The sequence below is a fragment of the Marmota flaviventris genome, chromosome 1 (genome assembly GCF_047511675.1).
Source record: "Marmota flaviventris isolate mMarFla1 chromosome 1, mMarFla1.hap1, whole genome shotgun sequence".
NCBI classification, from domain to species: Eukaryota; Metazoa; Chordata; class Mammalia; order Rodentia; family Sciuridae; genus Marmota; species Marmota flaviventris.
The window spans coordinates 59,195,343-59,207,699 of record NC_092498.1 but is presented as its reverse complement, the minus strand read 5'-3'; the positions used below and the strand labels follow the sequence as shown (position 1 = coordinate 59,207,699).

The 12,357-nt window shown below is 38.0% G+C and overlaps 1 protein-coding gene across 2 annotated transcripts in view; it reads right to left on the bottom strand.

The window, feature by feature from the left end:
• The window catches only part of Reln (reelin), a 466,520-nt gene that overhangs the window by 82,359 nt on the left and 371,804 nt on the right, over positions 1-12,357 (bottom strand). For both annotated transcript variants that reach the window (XM_027926303.3, XM_027926304.3), the window contains exons 29-31: positions 6,407-6,564; positions 4,456-4,663; positions 3,184-3,260 (exon numbers count right to left, since the gene is read on the bottom strand). In XM_027926303.3, coding sequence (XP_027782104.3) covers positions 3,184-3,260; positions 4,456-4,663; positions 6,407-6,564 — 443 coding nt within the window. The remainder of the gene's footprint in view (positions 1-3,183; positions 3,261-4,455; positions 4,664-6,406; positions 6,565-12,357) is intronic.

The window sequence follows — 12,357 nt, the reverse complement described above, 5'->3', positions numbered from 1 at the left end:
ATCTGGGGTGGGGGGCTGTAGCTCAGTGGTAGAGCACTTGCCTACCATGAGTGACACCTTTGTTTGATTCCCCTCCTACCAAGAGTGTAAGTTTCTTCCTTGCTTTCTCTTAGGTGCCTTGCTCTGGAGAAAGCCAGTGAAGTAAGGCAACCTATGGACAGGTCTATACAGAGAAACTCTAAAGCCTCTTGCCAAAGCCAGAGAAGAACGGAAGCCTCTGCCAACAGCCATGTGAGTATGCCATCCTGGAAACAGACTACATCTCCAATGACTGTCCCCATCCTGGCCTTTGTCTTAACTGTAACCTCACAAGGGATCCTGAGCCAGGACTACTCAGCTAAGCTGTTCCCAACTTCCTGACTCACAGAAACTGTGAGACAACACATGTTTGTTGTTTGAAGCTACTCCATTTTAGGATAATTTGTTATGGAGCATACCACCCCAGTCCTACTCAATCAGAATTTGCATTTTAACACATGCAAATCCCAAATGATTTCAGGTGTACCGAAAGTAGGAGCTGCGTGGCTCAGAAGGTACGTCCTTCCCTTGGTCTCCGCTCCTTGCCCTCTCCTCACTAGCTTCTTCAGGAGAGTCACATATACCTTCCGGCAGCAACAAGATCTACAGGGATGAAACCTCAATTCCAGAGGACAATGAAGAAGTGCCTCCCAGAGAAGTAAGAGAGTGTGGAGGAATGGAAGAGGGGAAGCAATATCCATATTTGGTATCAGTTGCTCAGCCTCATTAGCTGTGTCATCTAACACATTGTACGTCTGAATAAACCAAGCCATTTTAGCTCATCTACTGAATGTTTAAGGCATGTAAAACATTTCTCTTTTTAAACTACAACTCCATCTGCATTCTGCCGAGCCTTATGGAAAACAGCCTAATTTTGACTTTAATTCCAAATATGTAAATTGATGCTTCAGCTTGAGTAAGTAAAGAATCTTCACTTTCATCACTGGAAGAGATTTGTTCAAGGATTTAGGCAGATTTACATGTTAACAACCAGCTTTCAATAAAAGGCTGAGAAATGCCTGTGGGATGTGAATTACATGGCCCATATTGAGTCTAAGAAAATGGTTCAGGACTAGCTGGGAACAAGTTACTTCTTCCTAAAGGGATCCTAAGGGGAATTTGCCCCACAGGGTAGACAATGGCACTTGTAATCAGAAGTTAAGTATAGAGCAGAGCATCATGTCCATGATAAGCAGATGCTTCCTACTGGGCTAGGTTCAGGGTCTTTCTTTTTCTTTCTTTCTGCTTTTTTGCTTATATAAAAACCAGGGTACAAATATGAAATTTTCATAAGAGCCATGCATGTAAACTTCCCTTAGATTTCAATTTATTAAATGTCACTTCCTTGGTAAGTCATACCTAGACTATTCTACCTAAACTGGCACCTTACCTGGTATTGTTTACTTTCTAGCTCAACCAGTTTCCGTCTAACTCCTATCAGCTAACAGTTTCTGACTTATTTCTTTTCTTTATTGTTTGTGATCTGACTCCTTCCACTAGATTTTAAGTTCCTTGAAGGTGGTCATTAGTATTACCCTGGCTGCTCCTGACCCAAGGTAGGTTTGTGCTTTCTTCTCTTCCCCTTCACTGACATGGCTGACAACATTCAGGATCTACCCAGTAGATGCTTCACGATCTTGTGAGCTGGGATGAGGACCTCAGATGACCCATGAAGAAAATGTAGCACAAGGAAAAAACCCTTGTTTTAACCCATACGTAGGTAGAGGGTTTTTATTCTAGCAGAGCCTGGCTCATCATGACTGATGCATTTATGTTTCGGTGACATTGTATCTGCAGCACCTAGAACAGTGTCTGGCTTAGAATGGATTCTCAATAAATATCTGTAGAAAAAAATCAAAGAATGCAAATGTTCTATACAAATTTCCAGACTGCTACTTTAGTAGATAGATGATTTGGATAATCACTAGACTAAAGTACTGAGATGCTCAGAAGTCATTAAAGCCTTCAGTTACTGGAAATTTTGAGTTGATGAACAGCACTCTTAGTGGTTCTGCTGACTAACAGGTGCTGTTTAAGTCAGTATGTTTTACACAGTCACACCTGACATAATAACACACTTAGATAATAATCCTGTAAAACTCCCCACATGTTGTTTTGAGGCCACCGTGTTGAGAAGGACCCATCTGAGAAATCCATGGAGTTTTAGGAACCACCTCATATTCTGGGTTCCTGAAAGAATCCCATTCTATCTACAGAGCTTCAAGGCTTTGCATTTCTTTCAGAACTGAGTCTTTTGGGGGCAGAAGATGGTAAGATGCCTAGTGAGGATTCAGGGTAAGGAGAGAGGAAGTATAGTATGATGGTTAAGGTGTACATTGGGGAGCTGATGTGAGTGGTTTGAATCCTTGTTCATCCACTTACTAAATGCATGGTTGTGGGTAAGTTACTTGACCTCTCTGTGTCTCCGTGTCTACATCTGTAAAATAGGATTAATAATGGTACTAGGGACAGCAAAGGAATACCATGGAGATGAAACAAATTAACACCAGTAAAAGACTCAGACACAGTGCCTTGCATGTAATAGGTGCTCAGTAAAAGTTAATGTTCTGTAGTTATATAGACATTAAGAAAAATTAATTAATACATTTTTAATAAAAGTTAATATCTATAGAACTGTTCCTCTCACATAAGGATTCCTACAGAATTTTGAGGAGCAGAAGTAGAGTTCAATCTGTATTCAATAAAAAGTATGTCAACATGAACCTAAATGTTATATATAAATAAAAAGAACCAATAAAAAGGAAAAAAATTATAAAAATAGAAAATTAAAGAAAACAATTAAAAAATAATAATAATGCCCTATGCCAACAAGTTTTAGTTCTCACACTGACTGCAAAAGTCTATGCAATTACTTCCTTTTCGCCCCTCCAAGTGGAGACTTATAATGAAATTGAGCTCTCTAAAACAAATGACCTTTGACCCTACCTGCACTCAGAGCAGTCATGGTATTTTTCAGGCCTAAGGATCTGTATAAAACATTTGAACTATGACTCTGTGTTGTCACCCTTTCCATTAAGGATAAAAGAAGGCAAGACATGATTCAGGGTAATGTATCAGTTTGTATAATCCAGACCAAATTTTGGGTAGAAAAGGGGCTAATTTGCCTATATAAACTGTCATTTCTATGGAAATATACCCACTTACCTTCATTTCTAGCCCTTGGTTTGATGCAGGTAATACCTGAAGTTTTGCTTCCAATTTGTATATAAAACTGAACAAGCCTGGAGAAGGAGAAGGGAAAGAAAAAAAAAAAAACACCCCTCAGTTTACTTACAAATAGGTGAATTCTCAGAAGAGGTTTAACCCTTTATATTTTGACATAGAAAGAAAAAACTCTCTAATTCTTAAGTATTACTTTTAAGCCTAAGGGACACATGACAGGCAAAAATAAGTACATATCTTAATAAGTTAACTCTGTAATTATTTAGATGAAGTTAATTAATAGTTAAGTTATAATGATCTAAAAAAAAAGAAATAAAACAATTTAATCCCCTTTCATTGTGATGGTCTGATATACTCTAATGGGAGATTTCTTAAATCTAGACAATACCATTTCTGGACATTCAAATGAGAGAGAGGAAAAAAAAAGATCTAATACTAAGAAGTTGAACACTATATTTGTTTAGGGCCAGATAATTATCTATTATTGATTTAGACTCAGTTGGCTGAATTTTTCACAACTGAATCTCACTCAGTGTTATGTAAATTCTGACTCTGTCCATGGCAATCAGAGGAGACTATCTGCTTGACACAAGTACAGCTTTGAGAGAAGAATATGCAAGGACATGTAAAGAGACTAAAGTTAGCAAACCACATTAAAGAGAAACCCAGGTTTAAGTGTCCTTTCTACCTGTTCTCTAATAATTTAATGGATGGAAAAGAGCAGAATTTTATTTTAGGTGTGCTACTATTACTTCTTTCGACCTTAAAAACCAAACAGTTCTCTATACTACCAGTAGGTGTCAGTGTAGGTATTTTAAATTTCTGGGGTAGTTTTCAATAAGTGATGATGAATAAATTTAGATAAAATGAGGATCATTTTCAGACATGGAATTTAAAGTTGAAAAAAATCTTTGTTTCAACAGCACATACAAGTATAATATCAAGGACTTTTTTAAATAATTACAAATAACTTTAGAAACCAAGTTAAATATACACTAGGTGTATAAGCTTCGGTGATTCCTGTATGCTGATTGATAAATTATGGTATGACTTTTGTAGTACACATCTATTTAATTATTGAGCTAAGGCTATGCTTCAATTTTACATAGTATAATCTGTATATAGAACCATTAATCTGTACATAGAAATTGATATAAAATATCAATTCTCCATAGTAAAACAGAATGTTTTAGGTTGGCCACATGGTGTGGTCGATACTATGTTCATGGAGAAGTATACCAACTAATAACTTACCTGATATTTCTGGTGTCCAGAGGGACAGTTCTTGCCTCCCTTTTCCCAGGGCCATTAAAGTAAAGAGACTTGCCATCATTAAGGGTTCCGCAGCCAGTTCCAACCTGGCCACCAGTTATCTTGTACCACAGAGGGCTGAGCTTCCCCTCAAACCTATCAAACATCTCGCTGTAATTAGGGATATTTGACACACAGGTTCCTTGTGCAGCTTCAGAGAAAAAAAACACATAGGAGCTTTGTTGGAATCACTAAGCATTAAAAGGTATATTCAGTACATGGACAAAGAATTTCCACAGGTGTTAGGAGAAAGACGCTACATAGAAATTTGTATCTTACAATGATCTGCCTGAAAGACAAACATCACTACTATCATCAAAAATTCTATTCTGAACCAGAGATATGATAACTTATGATATAATGGTGTATTAAGAATTGTAATGCAAAAATAAATAAATTTTAAAAAAGTTCTATTCTGGGGCTGGGGTTGTAGCTCAGTGGTAGGGCACTTGCCTACATTGGATATGATCCTCAGCACAACATAAAACTAAATAAATAAAATAAAAGTATTGTGTCCATTTACAACTAAAAAATAAAAATAAATGCTATTCTGCTTCTGTATTTTTATATTTTTTTAAATAATGATAGACTTTGGGAATGATGCATCTCCACAGTTCTTGCTAACCAGTGGATCTGTGTAAACTGAGAAGTAGATTTTGTCCACAGTTAAATTTATTCATTTGTTGTCCTTCTATTACAGGATCAACAAGGGGAGTTAGTCCTGGACTAAATAAAAAAAAAAATGCCACCCTCTGAAACTATAAATGACAGCACTCTCCACAGAAGGCCTGCAACAGCGAGTCTGCCTTTGGTTATGTGCCAGAGGCGGCCAGAGCACAACAAGCTGAGAAGGAGGCTTTGAAGTTGCTCCCAGGAAAAATTCAGAAATGATTTTGAAGCTTATAATGTTTTCTTCAGTTTTACTCTTTAATCTCAGTTCCCTTTTCATTTTTGCTTATAGTAACATTCAAAGGTGACTGTGGTTAGAAAATACTTCTTTTGCAATGCTTTCTTTGGGCAGTCTTCCATTGTTGTATTTTTGCTTTAAATGCATACAATTATATTTCTTTTTTAAAATTTACTTTTTAGTTGTAGTTGGACACAATACCTTTATTTTTATGTGGTGCTGAGGATCGAACCCAGGGCCTCGCACGTGCTAGGTGAGCACTCTACTGCTGAGCCCCAGCCCCAGCCCCTACAATTATATTTCTTTTTAAACAAAAGTAATGTAAAGGGTGCAGGGAGACCCTGCAGCCAAGTGGTTAAGAGCCTATGTTTAGGTTTTGGAGAATGACTGCCAGAGTTTGAAGCCCAACTCTAGCAACTCCTAGCTGTGTGACCTGAAGAAATTTATAAAGTCTCTCTGTACCTCAGTTTCCTCAAATGTAAGTAGATTTTATAGTACTATGGCATAGGGGTTATGTTAGAATTAAATGAGGTGAAATAAAAAGCACTTACTTCAGTGCTTAGGATGAAGAAGGGTCCCAAGCAATGTTCATTATGGTTGCTATTAATAATAAATCTCTAGGGAGTTAAATTTGTGACCTCATATTTTCTTCCTTAAGCAGCTTGAAACTACAAAATATATTTTTTATTTATTTTTTTTAGTTATTTGTGGACACAATACCTTTATTTCATTTTATTTTATTTTTATGTGGTACTGAGGATTGAACCCAGTGCCTCACACTTGCAAGGCAAGTGCTCTACCATTGAGCTACAACCCCAGCTTTACAAAATATCTTTACCTCATGTTCCTAAATGGCAAAATCTTACAATTCTTAGACTTAAAGAAGAATAAACTCAGCATCTACTTCTTTGAAAGAATCACATGAAATTATTGACTAGAGACGAACATTATACAAGCAAACCATTAAACTCATGTATTTGGCCTTACCAGTGTACCCCAGGTCACAGAAACACACGCCTGAGATGCAGTCCCCATGGCCACTGCAGTAACTGGGACAAGGCTCAGATATGTACACTCCATCTAAGCCAAACGGAGGCACGTTCTTCTGTGAGCTGCTCTCCTGGATCCACCGAAATCTGGTTTTGCTGTTGGGAGAAAAAAAAACTCACATCTGTTTCCTCACACACAGCCTTGGGATATAGACAGTTCAGGAAGACTCAAGAGAGATTTAATATTTATTTAAATGTCATGTGTGTTCTACCCCATGTGTAACCTTCATAAATTGTCTCTCCGAGATCTTTCTCACAATTTCTTGATTTTTTTCCAGCATAAATGTTTCAATACCAAGAGGATATTATTATTATTTTTTTACATAAATTTTTTGATGGCCAGATATATCATAGGTTTTTATCTGCATAATTTTCCATCCTAGGTTCTTTAAGTAATCAATAAAAACCAGAGTGAATCCTTTCTTTTCTTTTACTTAATATTTTACCCTTCCATCACCCTACTTTTATGGATATTATAGATTTGGTATTTTCAGAAAAGGTTACTTGGGAGTTTTTGAAACCTTCAAATACAATGTTCTTCTTTTGTTGGGACATAGAAGAGGACTCTGGCCATTGACCATTGAAATGATTCAGGTAGAGAAGAGTTAAGTTTATAATGACAGCTCTCCAACCATCTCTGACTTCCTTCTTTTACTCCTCATGTTTATTCCATGAACTCTTAACAACCAGCTGGGCTGCCAATCAACACTGGTACTGCCTATGAACAAAAAAGGGACCTAGTTCCAAGACTTCAAAATCCTACAAACCAGGAGGCTAGGAAGCTGCTCAGTCTTTTTCTCCCCCAGTACAGTAGTTCTGGCCAGAACTGGGGAAGCAACCCTGTTTGCAGATCCTAAGGTTCCTACCGATTCAAGAAACAGAGCACACTCTGAGGTATTTTGAGAAGGTAAAAGATCTCTCAGGAGTACAGTATTACAGAATCCATATTAACAAAACAAAACTGAACCAAGCTCTGTCTTTAGTGGACTAATCATTTGATTAAGTAGGTTAGTTCAGGACATGATGAATCATAATTGGGAGTTCTTGATGGAAGACTTTTTCAGAATGAAGAAAAACAGATGGTTCTTCTTTTACTTCTTCTAGTCTTTGCTACTTGGCCTTTAGTTGGATGGTGCAAATCAAATCAACAAAACTTCCACTAGCCACAAGGTAAGCAAGTTTTGCTTCATTTCCATCTCTTTAAGTTGTGCCTGGTTCCTGATGCCTGCTGCTACTTTGTTCTTATCTCAGTGTCTTGCCACACAAGTAATTCAGCAACCTCAGACTTGCTAGCATAAGAATGGGTAAAGAACTCATTAAAGGGCTAGGGTTGTAGCTTGGTAGTAGAGTGCTCACCTAGCATGTGTACTGGGTTCTATTCTCAGCACCACATATACAATAAAATAAAGGTCCATTCAATAACTAAAAAAATTTAAAAAAAATACTCATTAAAAACTAGTCAGAGACAGACCATCTGAAGAAGCAAGGAAGTATGTAGGCCAAAGCTAAGCTAATAAGAATGTCTAGATTCCATATTTTAAATTAGAGGAGATACAGCCTTGAAATTATTAATATTTTTTAAAAAAATTTTTTAGTTGTAGATGGACATAACTTTATTTATTTATTTGTTTATATGTGGTGCTGAGAATGGAACCCAGTGCGTCACATGTGCTAGGCAAGCGCTCTATCACTGAGCCACACCCCAGCCCAAAATTATTAATATTATTAATGTTATTTGGGTGCATGTACCTTTCTTGATTTTTCAAGGAGACACAGTAGAATATAGAACCATGATCTCCTGTTAAACAGCATTAACTTATTTTGGAGAGCCACACAAAGAAACAAAGGAGTCTTCCTTGTAGTTAATTGCCTATCTCTGATCATTATGTTCATTCAACATTCTTCATTAAACCAACATCTATCGAGTGCCTGCCACATGCCAGGCATTGTGCTGGGGTTGAGCATACCAAGGGAAGCAACATCCAGACTTGCTTCCTGCCTGTGAGTGGCTCACAGTCGAGAGAGAAGACACACTTATCAAGCACTTAAACAAAAATATGAACATCTGTAACACGGATAACCACTGCTAAGAAGAACAGAGTTAGGAGAGCATGCAGGAGAGATCTTTGATTTGCTAGTCTGAAAGTGGGTTGGAAGTGATCTGGAGGAAGTAATGACTCAGGAGAAAGAGTTTAACTTATGTAATTATGTAAATATGCAAGTAAACCATAGTGTGGTTTGAATTATTGAAATCACTAAACAAAACTTTCCCTTTGTTTTTCCTGTTTCAGATAAGCAAGAAGGGTCTATATTTTTGTCCTATTCTCTAGTTTTCACCTTTGTCTGGAGGATGCCTGCATGAACAGGAGAACTGGTTTCACCCTTCCACCACCACACAGCTCAGAGATGTTGCCTCTACATCTCCAAACTAGGAAGATTCCTGTGTACCTGATGTTCTGTGCAGAGATGCACATGGGGTGGGTAGTGAAGACATTCTTTTTAAAATTTTTTTTAATTTTAATTTTTTAGTTGTCGATAGACCTTTATTTTTTTAATTTATATGTGGTGCTGAGGATTGAACCTTGTGCCTCTCACATGTGAGGCAAGTGCGCTACCGCTGAGCCCCAGCCCCAGCCCTGAGACTTTCTTTAGAATACTAAGCAATGGTGTCAAGACACATCCATGGACTATGTGTGGACCAAACTGGCATCACAGCCAATGAATAGGAAAATCTGGTATCAGAGAACTTCCAGTGGGAATCCTACTGGTTAAGACCACACAATTTCATGTGAATTTCTTTTTTTTTAAATGTTTAAAATAATTCCATGTGAATTTCTATTCAGTTCTGCCATGTTCTACACAGCACTAGAGACGGGGTGACCTGCTGTAGCCACTCAGCCTCTCAGAGATGGGTATAACCTGCCAAGATGCCAATCACCCTGTTGACTGCAAGACATCATGAAGCAAGACTCCACCCCTAAACCTTATCCTTGCCTTTGATATACCCCCTTAAATAAAACTACCAGAGCCATTTTAGTTGTTCAACTCCAGCACCTATATGGGCTGGACCTAACAGGCACTCCAAGCTTCTTAAAACTATAATTCTGACTTTGTCTTTTTTCTTTACTAATTATTTTAGATTTTATTTTCCCAGGTGGTTTATCCCCTCCTAATCAGGAAAAATTACCCTGGCAAGGTGCTGGCCACCTTGTGATATGCAGACACCTGTTTCAGAGCAGACTTGCAAGCATACAGTCTGGATGGAGAGGCCTCTGAGATCTGGGAGAGACCTATCAACACCAGTGTCCCTCCTCTGTAGGCAAGAACTAAGTGAATTAATAGAAGCACAAAGGGCTCCTTTGAGAAAATTGGCTTAGATTATTTCTGAAAGAGCAATGTTCTAGTAACTATTATAAGCATGTTGCCTCATGGCAAAATAGCTCCAATTTTAACACTTAGAATTCTCAGCTTTTGAACACTGCGTTTGGAGATATCTGAGTTTAACATATTGCAGAAGGAACAACAACAGCTCATTTACTTGGGGTAAAGTAGAAACATATTTACTATTCTTTAGCAGAGGGTTCTTCATCACAAGTGCCATCAACCAGCAAGCTGGATAGTATCCAAATTAAGCAGGAAGAAGCTGGATTCTAATGGAGAAGATTTATTCTTCTAAAAACTGAAGTCCAACAAAATACTGATATATTGGGAGCCTCAAATTATTGGCTCATTTTGTGATGCTAAAGATGATCTTTTCTTACTTCTCACATGTAGCTTTACCAATTGGGTTATTCCACCCAACATCAAACCAACTGTAGTTACAGCTTCAGCTCCATATTTCTGGGCTTAGAGAAATCAAGCCAGATTGGTGTTCCTTGGCTCCTGTTTGTAATTATCTGCTGTTACAGTGATGTCTCCCAGCACCCTGGTATTATTGTTGTAGCAAAGATGTACCACTTGATGTTCCTTAGTTACACCTCTCTTGGGAAGAGCTGTGGTTAGGCCATAGTTTCAGAAATCATGGGGAGAGGAAGGCAAAGGCGGCACTGTTATGGGCACAGCTTGTGATGGGCAAGAAGCAGGATGAGATCCCTATTTAGCAGAAAACACAGACAGGTTTTTATGGAAAAGGAAAGGTGGTTCAGAGGATGAAGCCCAGAAGGTAGATGCAATAGCTGAGAAGAACAATGAATTAGAGATTTGTCTTAATGAAAGAAACTTTCCTATCCTAGGCCTGGCTCTGAGAGGAGGGAGTCCTACTCACAAACCACTTGTTGGCTTTCTGAATTCCTATGGCCCAGTGACTGCTGTGTGCCTCAGATCTCCACCTTCGCTTTTTAGTGTGTTTTTCTTCGTTTGCTTGTTTTTATTTTTTTTGAACAGTTATCCTGTCATTATAACTTGACTTTACAGGTTGGTATAGATCAAAATATTTGGGAGTGAGTACGTGACACTGTGATGGGCTAAGACCTTGGGGGATCTTGGAGGATAATGAATGTGTTTTGCATGTGGGAGAGATTTGAGTGAACAGAGGTAGGACAGATATGTTAGATTGTAACCATAATGATCTCCCCCAATTAATCACACCTCCTTTTGTACATGTTTCTCTGTAATGTGTACTTCCTATCAAAAAAGAGGAGTCTATTTCCCAACCTTCTGCATGTTGACTTGTTTTGTAAATTTCTTTGACTGGCAAGATGTGGCAAATTAGATGATTTCTTGGGACTCAGGAACCACCTAACTGAAAAATACTGGGAAGAAGACCACAAAAGAAGGAAGGTTCAGCTGTTCCTAGACACTGACTCATCAACTGAATGCAGCTACATGAAGGAGGCCAGGAGAGAGACAAGTAGACCTGCCCAGGCAACCCCACAAACCAACAGAGATAATAAATCATTGCTTTTTTAAGTCACTAAGCTTTGTAGAGGTGTGTTGCCTGACAATAAATAACAGCACAATATTATCCTAGGCTCAGCTAAGGAATATAGACAAAGAGTAAGGCTGAATTCTGAAAATAATAATGTATCTCTGCATCCTTGACTCTCTTTTCCTTTCAATGGTTAGGAGATGACAAAATCTGGAAAGGCTGCCTCGGTTCCAAAGATGGAAGTCATACGCTCAGGATGTCAGAGTCAACCTGTCAACTCTGAACTGCTCATCTTTGGACCATGATATAAGAAAGAATGAACTACTTTGTTTAAATCTTGCTAAGCATCTGTGTTTGTGAGTTTCTGTGTTACAGTCGTTGGCCAGATCTGTATTTTAACTAAAGCAGACTACCAAATTCTTAATTTCATTAAAAAAGGTAGACTCATCAACCCTGCTACCTGAACATCAAAGACCTAAAGCATTTCAGTCTCACTTTGATAAACTACAAAGAACACTGACATATGAAGATAAAAATTACTTATAAGTTGACTTGGATCCACTGATTGAAATAGCTTAATGGCTATGTCTTGAAATAGATGGTGTTTAAAGATTATGTTTCAAAGTTTATCAGGCTAGCACAGAAACTTTTACATCTTTGACCAAATCAGTGCCTTTCTTTTTCAGGAAGTGTTCCTACATGAACATTGAAGGTGTCATTTTTTTAGGTATGCATGCCTAAGTAATGACAGAGGCAGAGACTACAGCCAGCTTCTCTAGCTGAATGATGCATAACAAATTTTCTGATCAATTAGGTGAAAGATTTCACAGACAGAATAGTCTCTAAAAATTTTATGAATAAGCCACTTATTCATAAAATTGCTAAGCATCTGCCATTATATCAGTCAGGGTGAAATGGTTACTGTGGTAACCAACAACTCCCAATCTTGTAGTTTAAACCAACAAAAGTTGATTTCGTGCATGTCCAGTGTAAGTTGGCAAGGAAGTCTGGTTATTGTAGAT